This window comes from Mustela erminea, chromosome 7, assembly GCF_009829155.1.
Source record: "Mustela erminea isolate mMusErm1 chromosome 7, mMusErm1.Pri, whole genome shotgun sequence".
NCBI lineage: Eukaryota > Metazoa > Chordata > Mammalia > Carnivora > Mustelidae > Mustela > Mustela erminea.
Window position 1 is genome coordinate 123,183,765 of NC_045620.1, and position 14,394 is coordinate 123,198,158.

The following is a 14,394-nucleotide window of genomic DNA, read 5'->3' on the forward strand; positions in this document are numbered from 1 at the left end:
TCTCCGTCTGTCAAATAAATAAAATCAGAAAGAAAGAAAGAAAGAAAGAAAGAAAGGGAGGGAGGGAGGGAGGGAGGGAAGAAGGAAAGAAGGAAGGAAGGAAGGAAGGAAGAAAGAAAGAAAGAAACCAACCACTTTAGGTCCAGAATCCTATACCTATACCAAGCAGAGATCGGCTACTATTGGAACAGGGGCAGGAAACTCACACAAGACTTTGGCTGCCACAAGAAGAAGGGAAAGGAACTCCAAGAACATGCTATTCCTGAGGCCCAAGGATATAGAGCATGCCTTAAACTGTGGCAGGATAAGGAAAACAGAAAAAAATTCCTCTGCTCCCACTATGAGCCTAGCAATTACAGGCAACAGCAGTATACTTCTGGGAAAGAAGCAAAAACATGGGAGAGACTCCCCCCACACCTCCCCCACACAACTCTGTGAAGCAGGCTTACAGAAATAGCCAAAAACTGATAGGGGAGTAGAAAACCCTTCTGGCAAGCCAGCCCCTACCCTAAGCACAAGGTAACAGCAGCCCAATACTAAAGGCATTTGAAGCCTCCAATGCACTAAAAGTAACAATAGCAATAGTAATACCTAAACCCAGCTGAACTTCTGACTAGATGAACCCAATTCTCCACACTAATGCTTGACAGAAGCAAAGGCATATCTGTTTCTAGATATATTTGGTCTATACTATTCTACCTCTATTTCCTGGCATTTAATAAAAAATGACAAGACATGGAAGAAAAAAGGCCAGACAAAAGAACCTCAAATATCTAGCATTTAATAAAAAATTATAAGACACAGGGTGGGGGGGGGGGTGGGCAAGACAAAAAATAATCCATTGTCAAGAGTGAAAATAATCAATAGAACCACATTCAGAAATGACCCTAGCATGGGAACTATCAGAGAATTTAAAATAACTATGACTAATATGTTAAAGAATCTAATGGAAAAGTGAACCTGTATAAATGGGAGAGTATCAAAAGAAATGAAAACTATGTGAAAAAAAATCAAATGGAAATGCTAGAAATAAAAATCACACCAGAGACAAAGAATTCCACTGATGGACTGATCAAAAGATGGGACACAGGGGCACCTGGGTGGTGCCTTCAGCACAGGTCATGATCTCAGGGTCCTGGGATGGAGCCCTGTGTTGGGCTCCTTGCTCAGTAGGAACCTGCTTCTCCCTCTCCTCTCTGATCTCATGCTCTCTGTCACTATCTCTGTATCTGGCACACTCTCTCTCTCTCTCTCTCTCAAAATAAATAAAATCTTTTTAAAAAAAAGAGAGATGGAACACAGCTGAGGAAAGGCTCAGAGAACCAAAAGATAGGTTAGTAGAAACTGTCCAACTGAAATATAAGCAGAAAAAAAAATTTTTTTAACAGAAAAGAACAAAATAAGAGCTACAGAACTATGAAACAATATCAGATAGTCTAACATATATATATTGGAGTCTCAGGGGCACCTTCGAGGCTCACTCAGTCAGGTGTCTGCCTTCGGCTTGGTCATGATTCCCAAGGTCCTAAGATGGAGTCCCACACTGGGCTCCTTGCTCAGCAGGGAGCCTGTTTCTCCCTTTCCTTCTGCCCCACGCCCCTACCAGTGCTCTTTCTCTTGTGTGGTCTCTCTCAAATAAAAATCTTTTTAAGGGGCACCTGGGAGGCTCAGTGGGTTAAGACTCTGCCTTCAGCTCAGGTCATGATCTCAGGGTCCTGGGATCAAGCCCTATATTGGGCTCTCTGCTCAAGTGGGGAGGCTGCTTCCCTCTCCCTCTGCCTGCTGCTCTGCCTGCTTGTGGTCTCTCTCTCTCTCTCTCTCTCTATCAAATAAATAAATAAAAATCTTTAAAAAAATTTTTTTTTAAATCTTTAAAAAAAACATAATAATAGGGGCACCTGGCTGGGATCAAGCCCCACATCGGGCTTCCTGCTCAGCAGGGAATCTGCTTCTGCCTCTCCCTTTGCCTACTGCTCTCCCTACTTGTGCTCACTCTCTCTGTCAAATAAATAAAATCTTTAAAATAATAATAATGATAATAATAATAATAATTGGAGTCTCAGAAAGAAAAGAAAAACAAAGCATGGGGAATAAGAAATAACTGAAGTGATAATAGCCTCATATTTAAAAAAAAAAAAAATGAAAGATGTCAAACAACAGATACAAGAATCTCTGAGAACCCTAAGCAGGATAAACAGAAAGAAAGGGGACACATACACGCGCACACACACACACACACACACACACACACACATACTCAGACACATCACAATCTAGCTACTGAAAAGCAAGGAGAAAATCTTGAAAGTGCCCAAGAAAAAAAGAAACATCAAAAATAGGAATAAAGAATTACAGATTTCTCATTGAAAAATGAAATTTTTGAAAAATCAAAATTATGACAAAATTTATACTACTGTCTCAAGAACAGTTTCAAATTCCAAAGGTTCTATAATTTCTATTATACTAACCATTACCTGCTCCTTTTACAAAATTCACTTTCTATGTAAGTTGTAGGCAGCTTAAGCCACTCATTTGGAGTCATAAAGTGCCTTGAATTAGAAATTCTTGGGAATCTGGAATGCAGTTTGGCCTTTTCAATCTCTTTAAATTCTTTCATTGTATATATTTTGCCTGCAGGAAGATTAGTAACCTAAATTAGCACAATTAAATGCAACTCCCATTGCTCTTGGTTGTAAAATCACGTAACATTTAGGCACTAAGTACCAGTCTCACACTGAAGAAGAGTTCTTTTTTCATCATCTTTGTCATATTGTGCCTTTTTCAAAGGATCACGAAATGGTGGAATGGTAACCTATAAGAAAAACATGTCTTTTGAGGACAGGATTGCAGGTCTTTTTCAGTCTAAACTAAGCAACTGTGTACGACTCTTAGGCCAGATGAATCAAAAATATAGTCTTGGGGTGCTCAGTGGCTCAGCTGTTAAGCGTCTGCCTTCAGCTCAGGTCATGATCCCAGGGTCCTGGGATCGAGCCCTGCATCGGGCTCCCTGCTCAGCAGGAAGCCTGCTTCTCCCTCTCACACTCCCCTTGCTTATGTTCCCTCTCTCGCTATGTCTCTCTCTGTCAAATAAATAAATAAAATCTTTAAAAAAAAAGAATAGTCTGGGGTGCCTGGGTGGCTCAGTGGGTTAAAGCCTCTGCTTTCAGCTCAGGTCATGATCCCAGGGTCCTAGGATCGAGCCCCGCATTGGGCTCTCTGCTCAGCAGGGAACCTGCTTCCCTTCCTCTCTCTCTGCCTGCCTCTCTGCCTACTTGTGATCTCTGTCTTTCAAATAAATAAATAAAATCTTTAAAAAATAAATTAATTAATTAAATTAAAATTAAAAAAGAATAGTCTCTACATATTTCAGAGTAACCATTATTTATATTTAACACATTACAAAGAAATGAGGGCCCTCCATCATAGTTAACTCTAATTTCTTTTTAAATTTTTAATTTATTTGGCAGAGAGAGATCAGAAGTAGGCAGAGAGGCAGGCAGAGAGAGAGAGGAGGAAGCAGGCTCCCTGCTGAGCAGAGAGCCCAATGCGGGACTTGACCCCAGGACCCTGAGATCATGACCTGAGCCGAAGGCAGAGGCTTAACCCACTGAGCCACCCAGACACCCCATAGTCAACTCTAATTTTAATAGCTTTTTCAGATCATTCTAATATGAATTGATCTGATTCAGATCAAATATTCTTCGTAGACACTCTACCCAAATGCAGTAAGTGGTAGTTTCTTAAAGGTTATGATGTCCAATCTGAAACTGTATCAATAAATTATTCAAACTCAACTATACTAAAATCCATTGGCCTAGCTTGAACTTTGAATGGATCTTTTGTCTATGTCATGGGTTGACTATTTGGAAAAACTTATATCACTGATATATGTGAGATCTTCCAGATGCTAATACATTTCATTACCCTATAATTACATTCATTAAAATCATTACCACTCTCATCAGAAAAGTGTAAGGGCATTAGGAAGCCATCACACCCATGATGGTGAATATTTCTCCAAAATTCAAATTTTTGCTTAAAAATCCATATTTTACTATTAGCAACAAATATTGTCAGCTGTTTTTTCTGAAGTGACAGACTTACTTTATTAAAATGTCTGCCAAACACCCAACACTTAATCACAGTTTGTAAGACATTCTTTCAAGTAAAAACAGTATACCATTAAAAAAAAAAAATTAAACCAGTATAGCTCACAATTCATACAATCATCCTGCATTTCAGCAGGCAGCAGAAATGCTCTTGGCATACTTTCCATTTCATCACACAGAATATTAAAAAGATGTGTACTCAGGAGCAAGGTTTAATAAAATTAATTAATTTTTAATGTTTGATGAAGGACATTCTTAAGTGAAACTAGATTTTACTGTGAGTGCATGGCAATGAAGTCGATAAAGACCACGAGTTTGATTTGGTGAAACTGACTTAATAAGAAGTTCTAAGGTACCAGCAGTTTTATCCACCACTGATTCTGCCCCATCAGAGCAAATGTCAACATTATGAAAAAAGGCAAATGATATTCAGCACTATTATGAAACTACTCGGTCTTATGGACCCCTAACAGGCTTTCAGGGTTCTCAGAGGTCTATATTCCTCTTTGAGAACTGCTGCTATAACTTCAAAATGCTCAGCTAAACTTAAGAGGCCACCTATCACCGCATCATTTAGACCGGCAGCATGGTAAAAGAACTTCAATTGTGATACAAAAAGATCTGGTTTCAGGGCTGCCAGGGTGACTCAGTCCATTAAGTCTCTCATTATTTCTGCTCAGGTTGTGATCTCAGGGTCATGAGATCCAGCCCAGAGCTGGGCTCCACACTCAACTGGGGAGTCTGCTTGAGATTTTCTCTCTCTCCCTCTCCCACTCCTCCCTTTGGGGTAAGCATGCATGCTCTCTCTCTCTCTCAAATAAATAAAATACTTAAAAAAAAAAAAAACAAGATCGGGTTTCAAATTCCAGTTCTGCCCTTTACTAGTTATGTTACTAGCCAGTTTATCTAAGGCTCTAGCTGTAAAATCTCAGTTTAACTTTCACCTATTAAAAGAGGGACAATAGGGGCACCTGGGTGGCTCAGTGGGTTGAAGCCTCTGCCTTCAGCTCGGGTCGTGGTCTCAGGGTCCTGGGATCGAGCCCCGCATCAGGCTCTCTGCTTAGTGGGGAGCCTGCTTCCTCCTCTCTCTCTGCCTACCTCTCTGCCTACTTGTGATCTGTCTGTCAAATAAATAAATAAAATCTTAAAAAAAAAAAAAGAGGGACAATAACACATACACACAACACAATTTAGCAAAACAAAACAAAAAAAAAACCAAAAACCTGCTTTGTCTGCAAATGCCAGCAGTTTAAAATGTCTATGATTCAAATGAGGGAATATGTTTAAAAAAATGGTGGTATAGCAAGACACCATATATAGCTAGAAACACATCTACGCTTTGCTATTTACAGCTGTGTGACTCTGGAAAAGTAACTTAACCAATTTGTGTCTCACTTGCCTCATCTGCAAATTACATCATGTGGTAGCAGTGAGGATGAAAAAAAAAAGTCCTAACATTTGGTTAAGCCCTCAGTGCCAGTTAATATTTTTTTAAGATTTATTATTTTTTTTTTTTAATATTTTTATTTATTTGTTTGACAGACAGAGATCACAAGTAGGCGGGGGAGGGGGGGGAAGAAGGCTCCCCACTGAGCAGAGAGCCCGATGCGGGGCTCAATCCCTGAGATCAACAACCTGAGCCAAAGGCAGAGGCTTTAACCCACTGAGCCACCCAGGAACCCCAAGATTTATTATTTGAGACGGGGAGAGTGGGGAGAGGGAAGAGAGAGAATCTCAAGCAGATTCCCCACTGAGTGCGTAGCTCAACTCAGGGCTCGATCTCATACCCTGTGATCATGACCTGAGCAGAAATCAAGAGTCAGAGGCCTAACGGACTGAGCCACCCAGGTACCCCAGCTGTTATTAACAGAATACTATGCAATGATTAAAATTATATATTTACATTTATTGACAAAGAAAGAAGCAAATCATAGAACTATTGAGAAAAAATGCAGATTATAAAACATAATGTGTGTTACAACAATTTGTAAAATAAAAATGTGTATATACATCTACATATAGAAAGTAGTCTTGGCTATCCAGAAGGATATACCAAAAAATGTTAATAAGTTCATTCTGTGTAATGAAATCGTGACTTTTTTTTTTTTTAAGATTTTATTTTGTTTGATTTATTTGAGAAAGAGCGAGAGAGAGAGAGAGAGACAGAACATGAGTGAGGGAAGAAGGCAGAGACAGAGGGAGACACAGACTCCCCACTGAGAAGGGAGTCCCACACAGGGCTCCATCCCAGGACCCTGAGATCATGACCTGAGTCCAAGGCAGACACTTAACCAAATGAGCCACCCAAGTGCCCCTTAGAGTGGTTTTTTAAATTCTTTATTTAAAAGTAGATTTTGAGGGGGCGCCTGGCTCAGGTCATGATCTCAGGGTCCTGGGATCGAGTCCCGCATCGGGCTCTCTGCTCAGCAGGGAGCCTGCTTCCCTCTCTCTCTCTCTCTGCCTGCCTCTCTGCCTACCTGTGATCTCTCTCTGTCAAATAAATAAATAAAATCTTTAAAAAAATAAATAAAAATAAAAATAGATTTTGAGCGGGGGGCACCTGGGTGGCTCAGTCAGTTAAGCATCTAACTCCTGACTTCAACTCAGGTCATGATCTCAGGATTGGGAGATTGAGCCCTGCATCCATGCTGGGCAAGGAACCTGATTAAGATTCTCTCTCTCTCTCTCAAAAAAAAACCCTTTTTTTCATGTATCATGAGAATGTATTAAATTTCTATCAAATTTTTTAAAGTCTATGAAATTTTAAAATATTACCTATTACCCAATTATTATACAGTATTTTCAAATTTTACAGAGGTTTAATTTACTTTGGACTTTGCTTTTTTTTTATCCCTCTCTACGATATGGAGATGGCAAACTATTCTTAAGATGTTACTGCATTCTGGGGTGCCTGGGTGGCTCAGTGGGTTAAAGCCTCTGCCTTCGGCTCAGGTCATGATCCCAGGGTCCTGGGATCGAGCCCCGCATCGGGCTCTCTGCTCAGCAGGGAACTTGCTTCCCTTCCTCTCTCTTTGCCTGCCTTTCCGCCTACTTGTGATCTCTGTCTTATAAATAAATAAATACAATCTTTAAAAAAAAAAAAGATGTGGGACGTCTGGGTGGCTCAGTTGGTTGGACGACTGCTTTCGGCTCAGGTCATGATCCCGGAGTCCCGGGATCAAGTCCCGCATCGGGCTCCCAGCTCCACGGGGAGTCTGCTTCTCCCTCTGACCTTCTCCTCGCTCATGCTCTCTCTCAAATAAATAAATAAATAATCTTTAAAGAAAAAAAGATGTTACTGCATTCTTAGGGAATCACTAAATAACTACTTATATATTAGGGCTACTCAGAATAACCAACCACATAATACCAAAAATAAGAAATCTATCCTACCTTCAGAAAATTCGGGTCCTCTTTGTTCATATAAAAAGGATCATATTCTTTGGGATCATAATGTTCTATAAATACATTTCCCTATAGGAAGGAAATAAAACTACACATAACAAGAGGTGCATGATTAATTTTGAGCATTAACAAAACTCAAGAGTCACACAGTTGCATTCTTCTACTTCAAAACAGCATCAATGACAAATACAAAGGGGAAGGGAAGATCAAATTTGGAATTAAACTTAATGTAACCAAGTAATAACTATTATAGTGACAGAAGGAATCCACTTAAAATATGCAAGAATAACAAACGTTGGAACACTAACAGATTTGGAAATTTATTTTTAAATGCTTCCTAGTCAAACATCTCAATCTCTTAGAAATGCCAAAAAAAATGTAAATAACGGAGTTATTTACATTGTAAATAACAGAGTTCTAGAACTACATAAAGTATCCTGAACCTGGAGCCAAAATATAATCAGTATACAAAATTAACAATTACATTTAAAAAGCAAAAAATACAGATTCTAATGTACACATTTAAATCCAGACCTAACCCTCTTCCCTCCATCCTTTCCACATACCCTGGATTTAAGAACAGTATTCGCCATAACAGAGATTAATATAGAGTCAGAAGGGGCAGGCTGTTTGGATCATTATAAAGATAATCATAGCTTTAAACCAACTGAAACAAGTATCAAATGACCTCTTCGTACCTTTTTATTTACATGTTTTAAAAAACCATCTAATTCTCCTTGTCTCCTTTTTTTAATCTTCTTATATGAACCAACTTTTTCTATAATTTTCTTCTGGAGAGGATGTGCGACATGGTCAACCCATCTTTTATGTAGCATCTCTTTTCTCCTTGCCTTTAAGAAGTCATGATGTTGTAAAGACTTATCTAGTTCCTAATAAACAGTGATGGAAGAGACAATTATCTTAAAGCTACATTGTTCTAAACTTTAAACTCAATTACAGTCCTAAGAATAACCCACAAAGTCATTCATTAATTCAATCATTTATTTGGCTTCTACTGGGTGGCACATACCATAATGGAAATAGTGAATAATACACAGACAGATAAGACAACATGAGGGCTCTCCCTGGAGAGACAGACTACGAAATAAATATACAAAACAATTGAGGGACAATATACCAAAATATACACACACACAAACACGCGCGTACACGCACACACATACACACACACAGAGACTCAGATACCTGCACATCGATGTTCATAGAACCATTATTCACAATAACCAAAAGGAAAAACCCAAGTGTCCGTCTACAGATGAATGTATAAATAAAATGTGGTATATACACAAAATGGAATATTAGACAGCCATAAGATGGAATGAAGTTTTAACACATACTTCAAAATAGATGAATCTTGAAGACAATATGCTAAGTGAAATAAGCCAGACACAAAAGGACAAATATTGTAGGATCCCACTTATTTGAAATTATCTAGAATAAGCAAATTCAGAAAGAGAAAATAAATTAGAGGTTACTCGAGGGACCTCTGGGGCAGAGGGGATAGGAATTCATTACTTAATGTGTATGAAGTTTTGGCTGGGATAATGAAAAAGTTATAGAAATAGAAATAGATAATGGTGATGATTTCATGACATCCATCTAATTGGAAATAGTGATAATGGTTGTACAGCATGTGAATGTAATTAATGTCACTGAACTGTACCTTTAAAAAATGGCTAAAAATAGCAATGTTATGTTATATATATTTTACCATAATGGGGAAAAAAGGACTAAACTTTTCTTTTTAATTCCTAGAGGGGGAGACATTCGGGATGGGCCTTAAAGAATGAAGAGTTGTGGGGCGCCTGGGTGGCTCAGTGGGTTAAGCCGCTGCCTTCAACTCAGGTCATGATCCCAGGGTCCTGAGATCTAGTCCCGCATCAGGCTCTCGGTTCATTGGGGAGCCTGCTTCCTCCTCTCTCTCTCTCTGCCTCCCTCTCTACCTACTTGTGATTTCTGTCTGTCAAATAAATAAATAAAATATTTAAAAAAAAAAAAAAAAAGAATGAAGAGTTGTACAGGAAGAGGAGGGATGAGAGAATGTGAAGAGGTATGTTCTATGGAAGGAAAAAAAAAAAAAGGGAAGAGTGAAGAAGCAGGAGCACAGCACAGCACAACCTGGCCGAAACGGCAAGCAGCCCATAGAGAAAATGATTGATTTAGGCTATAAACTAAAACTTCTTATCCAAAACGTATTTGCCTCTCCCCTAGGAAATGAAATCATGTGATTGCTACAATCAACAACATGAAATTCAAAATCAACCAACCAACCAGCCAACCAACCAGGAACCCTGAGAGCTTCTCTAGGCTCTATCCCTCCCTAGCTTCAGGTGATAGCAGTGTCCAACCATTTTTAATGAATAGCTCCTTTCCTTTTTAAACAATTTCAAAGAAAATTTTTCTTTACAGGTTATCCACTCCAGTGTTTACTCAACATGCACATTTATCTTGTCTTATAATTAAGCCCATCCTGTTACAGTTAAAGCCTCCTTCTTACCTATGCATCCCTGGGTAATTATTGGTCAGTGCATTCCAGTAACAGCTCTTAAAGCTCTTAATACACACTGACACCACAGAAGCCCCACTGGATGAAAGTACAAGCTGGGGAAAACTCTTAAAGAATTCCCACAAGTATAAAAAGAGAAGTCAATTAAAACAATCTCAGAGATCGCTTAAGGTTAATCCTAGGGGCTAAGGAGTGTTTTCAATTCTATTTTCTCTATTTTTTAAAATTTGTATAATGATGATGTACTACATCTAAAATGGATAAACAGGGACGCCTGGGTGGCTCAGTTGGTTGAGCAGCTGCCTTCGGCTCAGGTCATGATCCCAACGTCCTGGGATCGAGTCCCACATCGGGCTCCTTGCTCCGCAGGGAGCCTGCTTCTCCCTCTGACTCTGCCTTCCACTCTGTCTGCCTATGCTCGCTCTCACTCGCTCTCTCTCTGACAAATAAATAAATAAAATCTTAAAAAAAATAAAAATAAAAATAAAAAAATAAAATGGATAAACAAAATTTAATTTTTAATTGTGACACATTCCATAGCCAATTCTTACCTTAATCACATAATTTTCTCTATATAATATTGATTGAATAGCTGCCTCAGTATCTTCTTCAGCTAATGCCTAAAATGACAAAATGAAATTTTGAAAATCCAATCTTAAAAATAAATCAAATTATTGGAGTACCTGGGTGGCGCAGTCAGTTAAGTATCTGACTCAGTTTTGGCTCAGGTCATGATCTCAGTCCTGAGATCGAGCCCCATGTCAGGCTCTGCACTCTGTGAGGAGTCACCTTCAGTTTCTCTCTCCATCTCCCTCTGCCCCTCCCCACCCCATTCTAAAAAAAAAAAATTTAAATCATATTATTAATACTATCTGGACTTGCTTTTATGTGACAGACATATCCCTGAAAAGTTCCCTGTAAATACAATTTTTCTACTTCAAATCATATCATCAAGTACTTTTTTTCCCTGTAAGACTTTTTATTTATTTATGTGTGAGAAACAGAAAGCACAAGAGGGGTGAGGGTCAGAGGGACCAAGCCAGGAGCCTTCATCAAGTACTTCTTTTTTTTTTTTTTTTTTTTTAAGATTTTATTTATTTATTTGACAGAGAGAGATCACAAGTAAGCAGAGAGGCAGGCAGAGAGAGAGAGAGAGAGAGGAGGAAGCAGGCTCCCTGCTGAGCAGAGAGTCCAATGCGGGGCTCGATCCCAGGACCCTGAGATCATGACCTGAGCCGAAGGCAGCGGCTTAACCCACTGAGCCACCCAGGCACCCCTTCATCAAGTACTTCTTAAAGGGTATTTGAATCTTTCCGTTATTTGCTTTAGCTCATTCAGGGGCAAAAAAATAACTCAGATTACAGACATTTTGAGTTCCAGCATGGTCAAATGACTTGCCCAGAGTTGCATGATAAGTAGAACCCATCTTTTTTTCACATTTCATAAAATGCTTTTACCTTTATAAATTAAAATAGAGGGGCGCCTGGGTGGCTCAGTGGGTTAAAGCCACTTCCAAGTGGTGGTTGGAAGGTTAAAGACCTTCGAAGGTTAAAGACCCAGGGTCCTGGGATCGAGCCCCGCATCGGGTTCTCTGCTCAGTGGGTAGCCTGCTTCCTTCTCTCTCTTTCTGCCTGCCTCTCTGCTGACTTGTGATCTCTGTCTGTCAAATAAGTAAATAAAATGTTTTTTTTTAAAAAGTTAAAATAGAATTAGGCCTCTATTTGAATTCATTCAGTCATTAATGAATTCTACTTTAATTCATTTAGTCATTACAGCTTCAAAAATTAATAGATTTATTTATATACAAGTTGTATTTTCAGGGTTTTTTTGAAGATTTATTTATTTGTGAGAGAGTGCACCAAAGCATGTTGGGAGGAGGGCGGTTTAGCAAATCCCAAGCAGAATCCTTGCAGAGCGTAAAGTCCAAAGCAGGGCTCTATCTCACAATCCTGTGATCCCAACCTAAAACCAAGAGTCAGACACTAAACCAACTGAGCCACCCAGGCATTCCACATTTTCAGATTTTAAAGCAACAGTCTTCACAAAATAGTTCATAACATTAATTTTTTCCACTTGCATAACAAATCTTCCATGAATACCCGCCAGAAAATACAAGAGGCTGTAAACAGGTCACTGAAACTGTACACTTAAAAATGGTCAAAAATAGGGGCACCTGGGTGGCTTAGTTGGTTGGGCAGCTGCCTTTGGCTCGGGTCGTGATCCCAGCGTCCTGAGATCGAGTCCCACGTTGGGCTCCTTGCTCGGCAGGGAGCCTGCTTCTCCTTCTGCCTCTGCCTGGCACTCTGTCTGCCTGTGCTCGCTTGCGCTCCCTCTCTCTCTGATAAATAAATAAAATCTTTTTTTTAAAAATGGTCAAAAATAGGGGGCACATGGGTGGCTCGGTGGGTTAAGCAGCTGCCTTCGGCTCAGGTCATGATCCCAGCGTCCTGGGATCGAGTCCCGCATCAGGCTCTCTGCTTGGTGGGGAGCCTGCTTCCCTCTCTCTCTGTCTGCTGTGATCTCTCTTTGTCAAATAAATAAATCAATAAAATTTAAAAACAAAAATGGTCAAAAATAGGGACGCCTGGGTGGCTCAGTTGGTTAAGCGGCTGCCTTCGGCTCAGGTCATGATCCCAGCGTCCTGGGATCGAGTCCCACATCTGGCTCCTTGCTCGGCAGGGAGCCTGCTTCTCCCTCTGCCTCTGTCTGCCTCTCTGTCTGCCTGTGCTTGCGTTCTGTATCTCTCTCTCTAACAAATAAATAAAAATCTTAAAAAAAAGAAAAAACTGGTCAAAAATAGGGGCGCCAGGGTGGCTCAGTGGGTTAAGCCTCTGCCTTCGGCTCAGGTCATGATCTCAGGGTCCTGGAATCGAGCCCCGCATCAGGCCCTCTGCTCAGCAGGGAGCCTGCTTCTCCCTCTCTCTCTGCCTGCCTCTCTGCCTACTCGTGATCTCTGTCTGTCAAATAAATAAAATCTTTTTTTTTTAAATGGTCAAAAATAGCAAACTTTGATGCTATTGATGCTATATATCTTTTACCACAATGTAAATATGATTAATTTTTTTTAATTTCCCAAAGTGAGAGACATTTGGGATGGGCCTTTGAAATCTTCTGACAATTATACAAAAAACAAATTCTCAAATTATCAATCATTGGAAGTAGCAGTCTTCAATTCCACTACTCTTGTTTTCAGAACAGATGAGTAAAACCTCAAAACCCAAGAACTAACTTTCCCAAGGATGGTTAACACCCAAGGAAATTAAGAGTCATGGGAGTTAACCAAGAACTAGAAGCCCAGAAAACCCTGCACTGAGTCAGAATTTAAACTCAAGTAAAGGGGTGCCTGGGTGGCTCAATTGGTTGAGTGACTGCCTTTGGCTCAGGTCATGGTCCTGGGGGTCCTGAAATAGAGTCCTTACATCAGGCTCCCCTGCTTTGTGGGGAGCCTGCTTCTCCCTCTCTTTCTGCCTGCCATTCCCTCTGCCAGTGCTTGCTCTCTCTTGCTGTCAAATAAATGGATAAAATCTTTTTAAAAAAATGATTTAGGGGTGCCTGAGTGGCTCAGTCGTTAAGTGTCTGCCTTCGGCTCAGGTCATGATCCCAGGGTTCTGGGATCGAGCTCCACATCAGGCTCCCTGATTGGCAGGAAGCCTGCTTCTCCCTCTCCCTCTGCTTGTGTTCCCTCTCTTGCTGTCTCTCTGTCAAATGAATGAGTGGAATCTTTAAAGTAATAAAAAAAATTTTTAATGATTTTTAAAAATTCATAAAAGGGATGCCTGGGTGGCTCCAGTGGTTGGGTGTCTGCCTTGGTCTCGGGCTGTGATCTACGGGTCCTGGGATTAAGCCCCACTTTGGGCTCCGGGCTGGGCAGGGAGTCTGCTTCTCCCTCTTATTCTGTCTCTCCCCTGGTTTGTGCTCTGTCTGTCTGTCTCTCTCTCAAATGAATAAAATTGTTAAAAAAAAAAATTAAAATCAAAAAAAATTTTTTTAATTAAAAAAAAACAAAACCACCTCCAGATTCATTTTCTTTGCTCTTTCCGTCCCATAGAGTTGCTATTCATGGCAAATCTGTTGTTCTCAAAACCAATATGGGTACTGAATTAATATTCTAGACAAAAATATAAAAAACAATCTGAAGATGCTAGAGACTGACCAAAAGCAGAGAGAAACAAGAATGTAATCAACCCTCGGAAAAAGACCATAACATTGGTAGAAGTTTTAAGTTTTTATGGACTTTTGTCTAAGAGCAGGCCTCCATCAGAGCTAAAGGTGCGAGCTCAAACTCGGAAACAAGAAGTTTTACAGAATTCAAGAATTAGAAGACAGGGGGACCTGGCTGGTCAGTCAGAGGAG

General features: G+C 40.0%; 1 protein-coding gene across 3 annotated transcripts in view; it reads right to left on the reverse strand.

Moving 5' to 3' along the window:
* FAM228B (family with sequence similarity 228 member B) overlaps positions 1 to 14,394 on the reverse strand; it is a 41,464-nt gene that overhangs the window by 24,733 nt on the left and 2,337 nt on the right. For all 3 annotated transcript variants that reach the window (XR_004288000.1, XM_032353175.1, XM_032353176.1), the window contains exons 3-7: positions 10,593 to 10,661; positions 8,213 to 8,404; positions 7,503 to 7,583; positions 2,725 to 2,812; positions 2,475 to 2,631 (exon numbers count right to left, since the gene is read on the reverse strand). Coding sequence is in view for 2 of the 3 variants with exons in the window: in XM_032353175.1 (XP_032209066.1) it covers positions 2,475 to 2,631; positions 2,725 to 2,812; positions 7,503 to 7,583; positions 8,213 to 8,404; positions 10,593 to 10,661 (587 nt within the window). In the remaining variant the exon portion in view is untranslated. The remainder of the gene's footprint in view (positions 1 to 2,474; positions 2,632 to 2,724; positions 2,813 to 7,502; positions 7,584 to 8,212; positions 8,405 to 10,592; positions 10,662 to 14,394) is intronic.